Genomic DNA, 19,107 nt, shown 5'->3' with positions numbered 1-19,107 from the left:
CTCGAAGTAAAAACTTGGTCCCTGCGCATTCCTTCTTTATTCTTAATGTTTCGGTTGTATCGAACCTCGAATAACTCTAAGTATTTACGGAGGTCCCTTCAACTTCGACACAACGGTATTTGCCTGTAATAAGGGTTTGATTTGACGATCTGCATCTACACTTATTAATTCCATATTCCTCGGGGCATATTGTAAATACTTATCCTCTTTTGTGGTTTGAAGCATGATGTGCCGATCGGGCCGGGTCGAAAGTTGCTTGGTTGGTTGGTTTGTTGATTAACGCCGCACTCAGCAATATTCCAGCTATATGACGGCGGTCTGTAAATATTCGAGTCTGGATCAGACAATCCAGTGATTAATATCATGAGCATCGATCCACGCAATTGGGATCGATGACATGCATCAACCAAGTCAGCGAGCCTGACCAACCGATCCCGTTAGTCGCCTTTTACGACAAGCATAGTCGCCTTTTACGGCAAGCATGGGTTGCTGAAGACCTATTCTACCCCGGAATCTTCACGGGTCGGGTCGAAAGTAGCAACCTTTTTCATTGGGTTTAAGACGCTACAGAGTGATGTCCCTTTGTCATGCCAGGATCTACTGTTCGAGGGTTCGATCCTTGATCTGTCAGAAGCAAACACGTGCTCGCGTTGACATATGTGACATTCGTCACTTTGACTTTCTCTTACATTCAGCGATACTCACTCCCTCAAATAGGAAGACATTGTAACACTGATAATATTATGCATACTTATAATGTTCCAGATCTACACCCAAAAGCTTGCTCAAAGCGCTACGCTATAAATAACACCGGTCAATGGATCAGTGTGTACTCGTTTTTCATTCTCAGCTCTCTCTGAGGCGCTTAAATCATCTCATCCTACCGGGTACCCCTTTACTGCTTAGGGAACAGGGATATATTTCAAACAAAGTCGCTTGTCTGAGGAGACACCACATGCGAGTTACATTATTACCCCGGTGAATGGATCAGTGTGCACTCGACTTTCGATCTCAGCTCCCTCTGAGGCGCTAGAAGCATAACAGTCACGTTACCATCTCATCCTACCGGGTACCCCTTCACTGCTTAGTGAACAGGGATATCTTTCAACAAAATCGCTTGTCTTAAGAGACACCACACGTGATACATGTGCTTCAGTGTGGAGCATGACCGAAGCCCTAGAAACTCTCAGGAGAGCCGAACGCGAGGCCCCATTCAACTACTCTCCGCAACCACGCTTAACGTCAGCTGATCTGTGACCTGCGCGCCATGCAAGGGACCACGAGCTATCGCTTTATCTATAGCACGGAATTTGAAGCGAGCAGATCACAACATATGTTTTACACAAACCACCTCATGGTCATGTCATGTGATGTTAACTAACTTTCTGACACTGACGTTTAAAAAATTATTCGTGTTTTCAACTTTTCAGGTTTGAAAAAGGCATAAATTCGAAAGATCTTGCAAGAGTTAACCAACTTCACTTTGAGTTAATCATGACAGCATTCGAGAACATGCACTCCCAAAGACAAAAACGTTTGGCAGATAAGAACAAATGTTCGGGGGTGATTAATTAAACATGCACCGGAACAACTGATGTACACTAACAGATAGCGCTTTGCAGCAGAAAAAATGGCGAATTCCACAAACGACTTCACTATTTTCGGCCAAGATTTGAACTTGTGTTCATCAGATTGTTTTGACATAAATTGACAGAAAACTATTTGAACGAGTGGCTTGAAGCAATTTGAGTCAATTAAAACCTGTTGACGTAAAATGGACGGACATTTGTAGCGGTAGAATTATGAGGTCTTTGATAGAACGGTAGAATTATGCTTTTAAGCTTTCGCTGACCGGTGTTTTACTAGAATCCCTGTGAAAAGACATCCAGGGTAGCATGAACGGACAGGGGTGAGTGAGTGAGTGAGTTGGGTTTAACGCCGCTTTTAACAGTATTCCAGTTATATCACGGCGTGTCAGCTTAATGTGGGAGGAAAGCCCGAAGTGATGCAGGTCTCAGACGTTTACCACTTCGGTGAAACCCACGAGCACGGGTATGGTACTGACAAACCTAGAAACATAATCGGGGCGAACCGGGATTCGAACCCACAACCATAGGTTTCTGGCGTGCCCAAGGGACGCAACTCTGCACAGCGAATCGCGGCGCCTTAGACGAGTGGGCCACCCGTGCCCCCTTGAACTGACAGGAAGTGAGATCCGTGCTACATTTTCGAATATCCATTGCATTGTATCTCAATTTGATTGTGGTAAATATCCGGGGCCTATCACTGCCATCGGCTTGAGATAAGATTCAAGTGACTCGATGTTAAAAGAAACCGTCAAACCGAATATATTTCATGAGCGAGAGAAGGACTTTTGTCCGAGAGAGGATATTTTATCGGTCACAGCATTCAAGACGTTTACAATTTGTCATTGTAAAAACCTGAGTCAAACCTATTTCCAAGACTTGCACAAGTCTCTAATAAAAGAATTTTTACTTTAAATCATAATTCCTAGATTCTGTTTAAAAACATAACAATAATAATAAAAACTACTGGTGACCTAATCTAGACTTACCGCTTATAAGGATAGAATTACTACACATCCATGGACATATCTGACACTCACGCACGCACGCACACACACACACAACATAACGGTCCCTTACGTACAATGATGGGATGTACATGCGATGAGGACAGATGAGTAAGTGAGTGAAATGGGTTTTACGCCGCTTTTAGCAACATTCCAGCAATATCACGGCGGGGAACGCTTCAAACATGTGGGGAATCGAACCAGGGTCTTCGGCGTTGACGAGCGAACGTTTTAACTACTGGGCTATAATCCCACCCCGGTCAGATAAAGTACTTATTTTGAAGTGATGTCTTTACCAGAATATCAAGAGTGCATGACTAAATATGTTCATGCGATCTCTGAAAACTAAAACATGATAGACGCAGTAAAATGTTAAATACCAAACCGTGTGTCTTCCATGAAAGCTTCTCTGACGACACCTTATACCATTTGAAGCAAACAATAACGCATGGACTTTATCAACATCTTCTGACATGTATGCATGAAATTAGTCAACATGTCTAAGCTAGAATGACAAATATGCGTAGTGAGAAATTAGGGTAATACCACGACCTTACCTAAGCTGACAAGGTGGATTAACCGTAAAGTCTGTTTACAACAATTTGTTTGTTTGTTGTTTAACGTCGCACTCAGCAATAGTCCAGCTATATGACGGCGGTCCGTAAATAATCGAGTCTGGACCAGACAATCCAGTGATTGACATCATGAGCATCGATTTACGCATTTGGGATACGATGACATACAATCGACCAAGTCAGCGAGACTGACCACCCGATCCATTTAGTCGCCTCGTACGACAAGCATAGGTTACAATAGGTTCCATGACACCTTTACAATCCCGTTATATATTTGGTAAATTATTAATTATATATTTAGATAAACATTAAACAATTAGCAATAATATTTAGGTTTATTTGTAAACAATATTCCCCAGATAAGGATACAAATGCTCGGAAAATCCATCCCCAGTTGTAAAAGATAACATAGTAGGTCTATAGCATCTTCCCGAGGCAAGAGAGTTAACTGACCATAAAAGTCCAGTTTCCACGGTAACTGGACTTATAAAGTCAGTTAACTCTCTTGCCTCGGGAAGATGGTCTATGGGGGCGTGTCCATTATCTCAAAGACTTATTTCAATGTTAATATCTACAAGCTCTGCATGACGAATAGGTGATGGGCTATTTCTCACCACCTGTGTGTGTGTGTGTGTGTGTGTGTGTGTGTGTGTGTGTGTGTGTGTGTGTGTGTGTGTGTGTGTGTGTGTGTGTGTGTGTGTGTGTGTGTTATATGGAGGGGGGAGAGTGTTATGTTAGGATTTTGTCTGGAGATTAGATATTTGTGTCAGCTTCAGCTGCATAGCGAGATATTTCTTTCATGAAACCTATGACCTTGAACAACACTTCTTGCAATAAATTATGTTTTTTTCTTCTTAATCAACAATCTGATGTATACTTATATTTTTCAAGAATTATCAGGGACTACTAGTATTAATTAAATCACCACCATCATCATCATCATTGTTATATGAGATACTAGTATTGATCAGGGATTGCCGAGTTCGATGTCTTGTTCCTTGGGGCACAGAGCTATTGTACCTTAAAACAATATTACAAAGTGTTACAATACTTATCACCACTGTATAGCAAGCTTATATGATTGGTTTTTAAAACCAATCAGTATACTTCGGTGTTGTTTGTTGCACAGAAAGAATCTCACTGTGACATGAAGACCGCAGTGAGACCGAGTGGGTGAGTGAGTATGGTTTTACGCCGCTTTTAGCAATATTCCAGCAATATCACGGCGGGGGACACCAGAAATGGGCTTCACACATTGTACCCATGTCGGGAATTGAACCCGGGTCTTCGGCGCGACGAACCACTAGGATACCCGACCGCCCCGGGTCGCTTCAGTAAGATGGGCTGTACTGACTACATGGCGTGTCTGAATCATTAAGCCCTGTGGGTGTTCCCGGTTAAAACAGGTCCCCAGAAACCTGCTTGTCGTAAGAGGTGACTAAAGGGATCGGATTGATAACGTGTCATCGTGCCCCGATTGCGTGGGACGTTGCTGATACTATCAATCACTAGTTTGTCTGGTCCATACTCGATTATTACAAGCTGCAGTATTAATATAGCTGGAACATTGCTCAATACGAAGCTGAACAAAAACAAAAAACGATGAAATTCTACCACGTGGATAACATATGAATGATAACAACAGAGTGACGTCACATCAAGTTTATAATGATCGGCAATGCCATGTTCGTTCCACGCTGGAGTAGCGAGCTTATTCTTCCAGAGGATATGCAGGTAATTTTGCCCGATGCTAATACACTATTTCTGTATTTCCGTTCACGCAAATGAAGCATGCAGAAGGGTGTTTACGTTTCATGCTAAGCTATAATATCCGGTGTTTTCTCTGGGGGAAATCTACTATCACCCGTGGTTTGTTTGTTATGTGTTTGTTTGTGTGTTGTTTAACGCCACACTCAGCGATATTCCAGCTATATGGTGGCGTCTTAGGAATGGTTACCAAACAATCAGTGACTGACTTTATGAGCACCCGCCATAAGTACGAATCAAGTACGAATCAAGCCTCACAGTCCGAAGTCTTTGGTCCCCACTTCCGACCAGTATTGGTTGCTAGGACCAGTTAACCTGGAAACTCCACGAGTTGGCCAACTAAATATATTTTTTTACAGAAACAACCAACTACATCTAAACTGAAAAGAAGTTCCAGTGACTTTGGAGTTTCAATAACCGAATCTGAGAATTATCTAGATTTGCTTCATTTGTACTTTAGCATTACAGCAACAAATGGCTGGGCGAAACGGAAAGTATTACATTCTTCAGTGTGAAAGACAGTTTTCCGAAGTTGAGAACATTTATATTTTCATTTCAGTGAACACAACTGATATTTCACTGCTGTGAACATAGCGGAACTACTGTCATACAAGAGTGACCTCCCCTCAAATTGTCTCCCTTTATCGTAAGTGTAATCCCGTACATAAACTGTTGACGACCTTTTCACGTTAGTTCAACATGGAAAAATCATGACAGATGGTCATTTACGGAGGTAATATCGCTTCTTGCCGTTTGTTACTCTCTTGAATATGTTTCGATTATAAATTGTAAATATCCCATTTAACTCTTCAATCGAGACTTCGATTCGCAAAGCGCCAATTTTTGTTACTTGACCAGCGTGTATTCATTCGCTTCCAACAGCGGTCTCGTAGTTTTCATTTTCTATTAAAGATGATTTTGTATATAATCATATCTATATGTATGATACAGAAGACCCTTTTTTAAGATTTTGTAAACACGAAACCACTTTTTTACTCGCAAATACAAGGGGTGGTGAACAGTCCCTGTGTGTTAGGTAGGGAGAATTAACGTTTCAAGGTTTTACATTTGTAATGAAATAATTTAATTTTCCGGGAGAAAACTACACAAAAAGTATGTTATAATACAGGATATTTCATGTGTCGAGTGAAATATCATGTTTCTCTTATCTCATCTCTCATGTCATGGCTACGCCACACGTGAAAATATCTCCTTGTCCCCCGTCACGAGATAAGGGAAACATGATATTTCACTCGACACATGGAATATCCTCTATATATGCTGTGGCTGAATAGCGTATTTCTTGACAGTTTATTCAGTGAGCGAAGGAGTGATTAGGTTTAACGCTCCTGTGAACAGTATCGGATGGAAGAGCGATATAGTCTTAGACCTTTACAACTATGTTAAACCCACGAACCAGATATGGTGCGGAAAAAACCCAAAAACATAATCAATGAGAATTTAAGATTCGAACCCACGACCATAGTTTCTGGCACACCTAATGGACCCATCTTTGCACAGCGAATTGCGTCGCCTGAGACGACTATGCGACCGGTGCCCTTCTTGGTGTAATCAGTGGGATTGGCTACGTCTGGATATCATAGGGAATATAGAGCATACATATCCTTACCTATATTGTAAAGTGTTCGTTGGTTAACACCCCACTCGGTAATATTCCGGCCATATAACGGCGTCCAGTTAATAATCGAGTCTAGACCAGACAAACCACTGATTCATATAATGAGCCATGTTCCACACCGTCGGGGCACAATCACGCGCAAGCAACCAATTCATCGACCCTGAACCAGGAAGTTGCCTCTTACCTAAAGCAGAGGGTGCCAGAGACATTATTCTAACCCGGAATCCCCTAAAGGGCGCTGTATATAATGATATTGTCAGGACTAGTCAAATAAACTAGACCCGTGAAGATACAGGGTAGAATAGGTCTTCAGCAACCCATGCTTGCCTTAAAAGGCGACTAACGGTATCGGATGGTCAGGATCGCGGACTTGGTTCATGATTGTCATCGTATCTCAATTGCGTGGATCGATGCTCATGATGTCAATCACTGGATTGTCTGGTCCAGACTCGATTATCTACAGACCTCGGTCATATAGCTGGAATTGTTGAGTGCAGTGTTAAATAACAAACAAATAAATAAACTAAGATCAGTGTTTATGTGCACATGAACTAACCGTTACCCTCAATATTACGTATCTGGATCTATGCTGGTTCACGTAAGCATTCAAAAGATCTTGACACTAATTCAACTATGTGCTTTTATTCGAATGCCAGGATTGTGCATTTATGTACGTTTGCCATGTCCATTATCCACCGGTGCCAGCGTTCCATACCTCTCAGAGTGTATTTCAACTAGCCGAAGGAACAAAAGTTAAAGACAACCCAAAATAGTAACACACTTCTTAGACTTGCAATCAACATAGTAAGATATTCAGAAAAAAAAGTGAAAAATCCGACTCCTTGTATATGCAAATGTACAAGAATGCACTTCAGTACGTGTAAAACTTAGTACACGGCGCTTAACGAAACACAGTATAAAATGTCTCAGTATATTAGCCTCTTGGCTACAACGAACGAATAAGTATGTTTGTCTGTGTCTAAAACCACATTGGAATTTATCCAACGTATCAGCTAAACCTTCCATCTGGTTTTAAATGGGTATAACTATATAGGAATTGGTGAGATCGGGCTCTTTTTCATCGGGATATGTATCACGCAGTAGCAGTTTTCACGGCATTTCCTTAAACCTTACATTTTGTTTCAAGACACGACACGTTGGTATATACACACTATTATCCAGTAATTAGTATTTATATGTTTGTGTATCCTAGGAAACTTATCCTGCCAATTTCCTCAGAGCTTATCTCCTTATAACCTGTCTTTCTCGTTTCTAGAAGCATCTCCCCCACCCCCATCTCTCCCTCCCCAACACGTCCCTCGCCCCCATAAACGAAAGTACTAGATTCACCGCTGTCGTCACGTGAACCGAATTCCACTAACAAGTTTTTCAACACTGAAATCTAAGTTGGCGATTTAAGTATTTAGTGATTCAAAACTTAAACCAATCCTGCTAATTAAGAAGCGGAAAATTGTTTCACACATGTTGCACGACATCTACCACTCGCGCCAGCCCGGCTGAAGGAAAGCCTGAATATGGTGGTATCCTCTCTATCACTGGGAACAGATGTAGCCTATCCCGTTAATATGTAAACACATACCTTCGTTTCCAATAACGTTTTTGGTGAAAGGGCTAGAAAGTGTGAATTTTTAAGTTAAATTCAGTGACAGATTTTTAAAGCACCTGCGTGGGCAGTCAAATCTTTGGGGAACCCTGTGGGATTCTGCGTTTCGGGGGGATTCTTGTTTGTCTTAAGAGATGAGTGAGCGAGTTAAAATTTAACGTCGCATCGGCAATATTTCCGTAATACAGCGACGAGACCAAGTTATCATATATATATATATATATATATATATACTAAATTATATTTAAAAACATTTATCTTAAGAGATGAAGAAATGGACATCGCGTGGTTATGTTTGATCACTTGGCTGATTGCGTTTTGTCGTATCTTTCGTGTGTCCTTTCTGATGCTTTCAGTCAGTTTCTGATCTTGTAGCTCAAGTTGATGCGGAGTAAAACAACATTCACTCACTAACAGATTATAACGTTAAATATCGGAGATATGTTGTTTTCAGTGCATAAAATCAAGTACGTCATAAGTACTGTATGAATTTGTAAGAATTTTTGGTTTAACGCTACACACAACGATATTCATGATGCATGACGGCTGCCTGCAAATAATCCTATCCGGACCAGACAATCCAGTGATGGTGAGTGTGATGAAACGCAAATAAACATTCACCGAGCCCGACAACCAAATCCGGACATCGGGGCGCCTCTTTCGACCAGCTTGATAGCTTTGGACCAAATCTAATCCAGGATCCCCACGAGACGTGTGAAGTGAATGATGTAAGTTTGAAGGAGATTCAGTTATGTCAAGTGACCAAGTGACAAAGTTGGTGTATATTTTCCTCTTTGGTGAACCGTGTATGGTTATTGTGATTGAGGCAGTAAGGTTTTACGCCGCTTTAAGCAATGATCTAGCAATATCACGACAGGGGACACCGGGAATTGGCTTCACACATTTTACCCTTGTAATAAATCGAACTCGGTCTTTGGTGTGACGAGTCAACGCTTTAACCACTAGGCTATCACACTACCCCCATAAATATTGAAAGAGACATTGCTGTCATTACAAGTGAGCGAACGCGTTGAGGTGTTGACGCAGTATCACAGTCGAGGGAACGTGACGCAATTCTCAGGGCTTTAGCATTTGGATGAAATCCAAAAACACATGTGTGGTTCCGACAAATCATGGAATGTGGGATTTGAACTCACGACCCAGCGGCCGTCACGAAAACACGGTTCAAATGATAACAGCATATCTGAATGGGTTAAATGGAAGAATATCATGCTTGGTGTTAACAAGACTTCCCGCTAGGGGTCAGGCGATTATGTACGCCAGTTTGGGCACCCAGCCAGCGTTGTGTTATGCATGGTCATGTGTGTACGACACATACTGCGGCTAGTAGAATCCGACTTCCGGTGTAAAGACACCAGGTTTTACGAAAAGTCGAATCTTACGAAAAGACGAATGCCGGAATACGAATTGTTCAACCTTAAAATTATAGTATTCGTACTTAAAGAATGCCATAAAAGTGGAATCTTTTTCTCCGATAGGATATCTCTATCGTATCGGAGTAAACGATCTGAGATTACATTATTAACAGCGCGAGTGCCAAAATTCGAACTTAAAATAATTAATGAGATCCCGTATACTCTCAAGATACACACCTGGGCCCACTTGCACGAAGCGAACTTAGCGATAAGGCTATTGTAAGCCTATGTTAAAGTGTGGGAGTTACGATCATCATAGAGCTAAGATCACTTTGTGCAAGTGGGTCCTGGTCTCAGACTTGACCTGATAACGTTTCCAGGTCGTAATTTGTCTGTGCGTGGTAGAGCGTGGTATGTCTGTAGAGCGTCCGCCCGGAGAGCGGAAGGTCCGGGGTTCGATCCCCGGCCGCGTCATCCCAAAAGACGTTAAAAGATGGTACTTGTTGTTACCCTGTCTGGCGCTCGGCATTTAGGGGCTAAAACAAGGACTGGTCGGCTCGGAGTCAGTATACTGTGTCTGAGTGGGGTATTCATGTTAAACTGCGGCATGGTATCTCAGTGGTCTAGCACTATAAATCGGCATCAGTCCGGACTAGTACAAGCAGCCATACACACACGTGCGTGCACGTCGCTATATAAGTGCAATAATCTTGAACGCGACGTTAAACCCAATTTCACCTCACCGTAATTTGTTTGGATTATCATTGAAATATCTGTTTATCGATGGGTGGCTTCGTGACCAATAAGAAGCCAAAACGGTTGTGTCGTGTTATATTATCCTGTTGTTGTTTCGAGAAAAACAATTTAAACCGAATACAGTTCTTGGTGATCGAACACGTGTTGGTACCAAATCAGCGTTCATTGGTGTCAACACAGTTATAATCGATTACAATCTGCGTCACACAGAGCTCTCGTCACACATTAAATTGATATGCTAAAATATTAAACAAAGCGAAGTATACCTATTCCCTCACCCTCTGCTGTCGACCTACACATGCTGAGAAACTGTTACGTCGCAATTAATAATATTCCACAAGATGGGGGCACCGAGAATTGGTTTTACTAATTGTATCCATGTGGGGATCGAACCTGTGTCTTCGGCGTAACAGATGAACACTGTAATATGCTACCCAAAGCTGATATGAACTGAAATTGAATCTTGGTACAGGATAATGATCTTAACACTGCAATTTATTTTTGGCAAATCGCAAAGCCGCCAGTTAATCGGACACATGTGAGTGAGTGAGTGAGTTTAACGCCGCTTTTAACAGTATTATAGTTATATCACGGCGTGTCAGCTTAATGTGGGAGGAAAACCCGAAGAGATGCAGGTCTCAGACGTTTACCACTTCGGTGAAACCCACGAGCACGGGTATGGTGCTCACAAACCTAGAAACATAATTGGGGCGAACCGGGATTCGACCCTACAATCATAGGTTTCTGGCGTACCCAAGGGACGCAACTCTGCACAGCGAATTGCGGCGCCTTAGACGACTGGGCCACCCGTGCCTCCCCCAGGCACATGTAACAGATAAGAAGACCCGCCTTCAAATACCAATAGCGACATGTCGACGTGTTCCAAACATATCGCCATTATATGTGGCGGGTGCAGCCTTATTAGGAGTGTGCCTCGTGTCTCAAATTATATGGTAGACTTGCACAAGTCTCTAAAGCAATGATTATTACTTTAAACCATAATTTCTAGATTATATCAATAAGAACAATTTTTCCCAAAAAAGACTGGCGTACTGTCCGCTTATCTACACTTGTCTATTACACTAATAGAATTACTATACATCAATGGATTTATCACTCAGTACAGACTTGGAGCAAGGCTAGTTATATGGTGATAATCGCTTGATGTGCGGGGGCAAAAAAGCAATTTAAAAAGCCATGTGAATCATGATTTGAATGTATCTTTGTTGAATTTGAGTCGAACAGCCCCGTGTCTGTATTAAAACTTTGTTCAGCACTGATAAGGTCCCGTTATCTGGCTTAATTACGTCACTGCATCATTTCGCTATATGGTGACACTTTCTTAGATGCTCTCTACAAGATAGCAACCTGACAGTATTTATTTATATACTTAATATTACCATTATGATAATTAAAGAAGAAAAATATTTTAATATATTTGTCTGGCTATACCAGGTTCAAATTTAACATGTCATTGATGAAACGCGCTTGGGCACATTCAGACGTCAACGATCTTTAAAAACTGTCCTCTTTAATGTCACGGTAGACATATCGATAGTCTATGAAGAATTATATTACAAAATACATTTCTTTCTTCAAAACAAATTGGTTTCCTAATGTGAAATGAGAAATTGCCAGGATATGTCCGGCAAGATATTTCTCTTAATAACCTACATTGGTTATAATTTAAAAAAACAGATACCCAATGATTATACAGACCCCCACAACATTACTAATTAGGTGCACCCCCGGCCCATTTCACAAGTACATGTATTCAACACGTTGCTTTAAACCCCTGTAACGCATTTCAAAAACACGTCATCGTTAAAATATTTGAAAGAAAAAAAATATATCTCCAAAATCTTACCTTCCAGTTCTTCCCTCTCTTCCCGGGACATGGACATAACGACTGAGGGAAGCTACAGTGTGGAGACAAACGGAAATGGGGTCTAAATTTCCTCAAACTAGGACCGAAAAGCGTCTACACTCTGGGCATATTCCACAAAGTCTCTCTTGCTAGATACTAAATCTCACTCCTCGCTAAACACCAGGCGCATGTCATGGACTTTTTAGTTGGATGGACGAGTCCAAGTTTCCGGGAGGATCAAGGGACATAAAATTTATTAAAATCAAAATTTACAGATACCATTTCAATTAGAGGCTGATACATCGATAAGAGTAAGTGGTTGGTGATATTTGTAGATATATTATCAGCAATCTCGGGTAAATATATCCATTCATTCCAAACTGGACACACGATTATAGATTTTCCATTCAGAGAACTGACCTCTCACCCCTAGATGAAATGGACCGGTCTAACAACGAGGTCTCTAGATAAACCACGTTAGATGAGTAGAGGACGGGAGGGTGATATAGAAGCGGGGGGTGAAGGTAGGGGTGGGGAGATGAGTTTGACAGGTCTGGGGATCAAGAATGCCTCTACCACTCCAGATTTGAGGAACGCCAGGTCTATGCAACTACTGCACTCGATCACGGAATTTTACTGGATTACATGGAGTGATAAACCCAAGGAGTATGAACTTGAGTAGGTTTTAATCATCTTTATATTTAATAGTATACAGACTTTGAAACGTTAATGACCATCTTATGCTTAGCATCCCCTAAAATCATCTTCGTTTGGGGTAATTAAAAATGGAAAAGATGTTAAATTGAAAACTAAACGTGAAATATGGACTTTTAATGGAAAGAAGAAAAAATTAAAAGAACGGATTCTGCTATAGATACTGATCTACCTTAAGTGCTATTTCATAAATACGTTATTATAATGATCAAGAATATGCTATTTGAGAAAAAAACCAATAAAACAGTAAATAAATATAATTTGTATACACATACGATTTTAAACGTTTCCGAGTGTAACGTAGGGGAAATTATCTGGGACGAGTCTGCACCCCCTGATGATCAGATATATTTTCCATCCCAGGGAGTGATAAGAAAGCCATGGGTTTTTTTTTTATAGATGTTTGGTCTGCTGGGTGAACGTGTGTATAAAAAAGTAACCCCTGTGACCTGCAAAAATGAAAACGCAAGTTTATACAGAAGAAATATTATTACAGCAGAACCATCTTGATCGATGCTCATGATGTCAATCACTGGATTGTCTGCTCCAGACTCGACTATTTACAGACGGCCGTCATATAGCTGGAATATTGCTGAGTGTGGCGCTAAAAAACAAACAAACAAACAAAATCATACGTGCAAATATTAGTGTCCCTGCTACAGATCAAGCAGAAACATGTTGTTACCGATACACTATCATCGTTATCCATCAAGACAGAAGCTTATAGATTTGATGCGAACAAGAGATAAAAAAGCTTTGAAAGGTGTAGCCATTTCAAAAGAAATTTAATGATATAAATTGAAATTCCACAATTGATGTAAAGTCGTGATATGGATGCAGTATCGTAGATTTTCATCAGGGCAGAATCATGTGGATTTGTAGCTTGATGTCCATTTATGAAACACTCCTAGCGATATCCGTTACTGTCACTAAGAGTTTTTAAAGGGGATTCAATTGAAAATGTTATGCTTAATGGTAAGTGACCTTAAGGAATTCCTGATAAATGTACATTATAAATTTCTATACCACACACCATTGGCTATGTGTTAGTCCTGCACCATGACTGTGGAATATTTTATTTTATGAAAAAAAATAATAATCTAGAAACGCATACAAAAGCAAGTCTAGCCAGCTCTAGCTAGCTCCGTTCCACATTAAATCAGCATAGGGATATTTATTTTTTAAGAATCAAGAAGGATATTGTGTAATATAAGATTTTATAGACTACATATTAGTCTAGCTATGTGTGTATTATTGTACTCCGGGCCACGGGGCCTCCAACGCTGTAACAAAACTATCTGTCTGTCAACTAGCGTTCCATACAAGTGAATACTCCCAAGTATACTCCCCAGGGTGATGAGAATGAAAAAGGTCGAGTGCACACTGATCCATTGAGCGGAGTAATAATGTAAGCGCTTCGAGCATACACCTTGTGTAAGGACTTTAGCGCAATATAAGTACACACAGTAGTTGGTTGGTTGGTTGTTTTACGCCGCACTCCAGTGATTGACATCATGAGCATCGATCCACGCAATTGGGATCGATGACATGCTTCAACCAAGTCAGAGAGCCTGACCACACAGTAGTAGTAGTAGTAGTAGTAGTAGTAGTAGTAGTAGTAGTAGTAGTAGTAGTATACGAGAGCCTCACGTGTGTGTATACGTTGGCATCATATATAAGTAACATCATCACCCGACCGCCTCCGTGATGTGATCTAGTGGATACAGACTTCGTTCTCCGGCCGCGTCATACCAAAAGACCGCATTAAAAGATGGTACTCGTTGTTGCCGGCTCAAACAAGAACTGGTCGGCTCGGAGTCAGTATACTGTCTCTGAATGGGGTATCCATGTTAAACTGCGGCATGGTATCTCAGTGGGCTTGCACTATAAAATCAGCATTAGTCCGGACTAGTACAAGCAGCCACACACACACACACACACACACACACACACGCGTGTACACACGTCGCTCTATAAGTGCAACAATCACACCGTAACATACAATCTGCACCAACTGTCGAATCACGCACGGTCGCTGCCACACTCTCTAGAACACCGGACAATGGATATAAGATAACTGTTTAGAGAACACCCGTGCAGACAGAGAAAGCGTTACAATGAACTGGTACGGAAAGGTCTAACGTGTGAAATATGTGTTTTGTGAGTGCAATGTTGAACCGAGCTGGAAGCGGCACAGGTGTTCCACTGTCGGAACCACGGGGATAATACGTGTTGAATTAGTCCCAATAAAACGTTCATTTATTAATGATATGCTACTTATTTTTGGAATGTTGAACAGTGTTTTTGTTTATTCGCTGCTTAACGCCGCACTCATATGAATAATGGTGATCGCAAGTCTATGCACAAATATGCATATTATGTTGGACATGTATACGTGCCCACGAGACGCATGTCTTTAGCTATCCTGACGACCACAAGACATACTATGTAGGTTAGCATATGTATAAACTTGTCTTATCATAACTACCTAATCAATCAGTGTACATCAACTTTATCGGTTATATAAACATCTATCTATTGTTATGTATATATATCATGCTCATGCCTAGTTTGTAAATAACTTGCTTGATAACGGTGTTAGAATCTACACCGAAAAGTTGCCCAATTGTAATAAAGAAGTTGCTCATCCATAACAATTTTGTCTTAGCTCACAAGATGTATATATATATACACACACACACACACACACACACACATATATATATATATATATATATATATATATATATATATATATAGTTAACCTGATGCTCACAAGTATGACATAGTTACAGGTAACCTGATGTTCACAAGGTGCATGACATATCTCACTACAGCTAACCTCATGTTCACAAGGTGCATGATATATATCCCTACAGCTAACCTGATGTTCCCAAGGTGCATGATATACATCACTACAGCTAACTTGATGTTCACAAGGTGCATGATATACATCACTACTGCTAACCTGATGTTCACAAGGTGCATGATATATATCACTACAGCTAACCTGATGTTCACAAGGTGCATGATATATATCACAACAGCTAACCTGATGTTCCCAAGGTGCATGATATATATCACAACAGCTAACCTGATGTTCCCAAGGTGCATGATATATATCACTACAGCTAACCTGATGTTCCCAAGGTGCATGATATATATCACTACAGCTAACCTCATGTTCACAAGGTGCATGATATATATCACTACAGCTAACCTCATGTTCACAAGGTGCATGATATATATCACTACAGCTAACCTCATGTTCACAAGGTGCATGATATATATCCCTACAGCTAACCTGATGTTCACAAGGTGCATGATATATATCACTACAGCTAATCTGATGTTCACAAGGTGCATGATATATATCACTACAGCTAACCTGATGTTCACAAGGTGCATGATATATATCACTACAGCTAACCTGATGTTCACAAGGTGCATGATATATATCACTACAGCTAACCTGATGTTAACAAGGTGCATGATATATATCACTACAACTAACCTGATGTTACCAAGGTGCATGATATACATCACTACAGCTAACCTGATGTTCCCAAGGTGCATGATATATATCCCTACAGCTAACCTGATGTTACCAAGGTGCATATCATATATCACTACAGGTTACCTGATGTTCACAAGGTGCATGATATATATCACTACAGCTACCCTCATGTTACTAAGGTGCATGATATATATCACTACAGCTAACCTGATGTTCCCAAGGTGCATCATATACATCACTACAGCTAACCTGATGTTCCCAAGGTGCATGATATATATCCCTACAGCTAACCTGATGTTAACAAGGTGCATGATATATATCACTACAGCTAACCTGATGTTCCCAAGGTGCATGATATATCACTACGGCTAACCTGATGTTCCCAAGGTGCATGATATATATCACTACAGCTAACCTGATGTTCACAAGGGGCATGATATATATCACTACAGCTAACCTGATGTTCCCAAGGTGCATGATATATATCACTACAGCTAACTTGATGTTCACAAGGTGCATGATATACATCACTACTGCTAACCTGATGTTCACAAGGTGCATGATATATATCACTACAGCTAACCTGATGTTCACAAGGTGCATGATATATATCACAACAGCTAACCTGATGTTCCCAAGGTGCATGATATATATCACTACAGCTAACCTGATGTTCCCAAGGTGCATGATATATATCACTACAGCTAACCTGATGTTCCCAAGGTGCATGATATATATCACTACAGCTAACCTCATGTTCACAAGGTGCATGATATATATCACTACAGCTAACCTCATGTTCACAAGGTGCATGATATATATCACTACAGCTAACCTCATGTTCACAAGGTGCATGATATATATCCCTACAGCTAACCTGATGTTCACAAGGTGCATGATATATATCACTACAGCTAACCTGATGTTCACAAGGTGCATGATATATATCACTACAGCTAACCTGATGTTCACAAGGTGCATGATATATATCACTACAGCTAACCTGATGTTCACAAGGTGCATGATATATATCACTACAGCTAACCTGATGTTAACAAGGTGCATGATATATATCACTACAACTAACCTGATGTTACCAAGGTGCATGATATACATCACTACAGCTAACCTGATGTTCCCAAGGTGCATGATATATATCCCTACAGCTAACCTGATGTTACCAAGGTGCATATCATATATCACTACAGGTTACCTGATGTTCACAAGGTGCATGATATATATCACTACAGCTACCCTCATGTTACTAAGGTGCATGATATATATCACTACAGCTAACCTGATGTTCCCAAGGTGCATGATATATATCACTACAGCTAACCTGATGTTCCCAAGGTGCATGATATATATCCCTACAGCTAACCTGATGTTCCCAAGGTGCATGATATATATCACTACAGCTAACCTGATGTTAACAAGGTGCATGATATATATCACTACAGCTAACCTGATGTTCACAAGATGCATGATATATATCACTACAGCTAACCTGATGTTCACAAGCTTAAAGGTGCATGATATATATCACTACAGCTAACCTCATGTTAACAAGGTGCATGATATATATCACTACAGCTAACCTGATGTTCACAAGGTGCATGATATATATCACTACAGCTAACCTGATGTTCACAAGCTTAAAGGTGCATGATATATATCACTACAGCTAACCTGATGTTAACAAGGTGCATGATATATATCACTACAGCTAACCTGATGTTCCCAAGGTGCATGATATACATCACTACAGCTAACCTGATGTTCCCAAGGTGCATGATATATATCACTACTTCTAACCTGATGTTCACAAGATGTATATGCTATATATCACTACAGCTAACCTGATGTTCACAAGATGCATCAAATATATCACAACAGCTAACCTGATGTTCCCAAGGTGCATGATATATATCACTACTGCTAACCTGATGTTCACAAGATGCATGATATATATCACTACGTATACAGCTAACCTGATGTTCACAAGCTTAAAGGTGCATGATATATATCACTACAGCTAACCTGATGTTAACAAGGTGCATGATATATATCACTACAGCTAACCTGATGTTCCCAAGGTGCATGCTATATATCACTACAGCTAACCTGATGTTAACAAGGTGCATGATATATATCACTACAGCTAACCTGATGTTCCCAAGGTGCATGATATATATCACTACAGCTAACCTGATGTTCCCAAGGTGCATGATATATATCACTGCAGGTAACCTGATGTTCCCAAGGTGCATGATATATATCACTACAGCTAACCTGATGTTCCCAAGGTGCATGATATATATCACTGCAGGTAACCTGATGTTCCCAAGGTGCATGATATATATCACTGCAGGTAACCTGATGTTCCCAAGGTGCATGATATATATCACTGCAGGTAACCTGAGGCTCACAGGGAGCAAACACAAGGCAAGGCAAGGCAATTGTCCAATAGAAAAAGAAATTCTATGCAACTTCAGAATACCTCCAATAATGAGCTTCAGGGAAACAAACACAAGAAATTGTTGTCCATCATGATGTCACAATGTTAAAGTATTTACTTCTTCAGGAACTGAAAGCTATGGTAAATCTCAAAGTATGCATGTGTCCCTGTTGAATAGCTCATCAACTTGAAACAAACAACAACACAAGCTTTAAACATAT

The 19,107-nt window shown here is 40.6% G+C and overlaps 1 protein-coding gene across 1 annotated transcript in view; it reads right to left on the bottom strand.

Moving 5' to 3' along the window:
• Positions 1-12,381, bottom strand: part of LOC139448633 (myosin essential light chain, striated adductor muscle-like) — a 40,509-nt gene extending 28,128 nt beyond the window's left edge. Inside the window, exon 1 of the mRNA XM_071230199.1 lies at positions 12,198-12,381. Coding sequence (XP_071086300.1) covers positions 12,198-12,234 — 37 coding nt within the window. The 5' untranslated portion in view covers positions 12,235-12,381. The remainder of the gene's footprint in view (positions 1-12,197) is intronic.
• Between the last annotated feature and the right edge of the window lie 6,726 nt (positions 12,382-19,107).

This window comes from Haliotis cracherodii, unplaced genomic scaffold, assembly GCF_022045235.1.
Source record: "Haliotis cracherodii isolate W230 unplaced genomic scaffold, xgHalCrac1.p SCAF_7, whole genome shotgun sequence".
NCBI lineage: Eukaryota > Metazoa > Mollusca > Gastropoda > Lepetellida > Haliotidae > Haliotis > Haliotis cracherodii.
The sequence above is the reverse complement of the archived record's forward strand: the minus strand, read 5'-3'. Positions and strand labels throughout refer to the sequence as shown.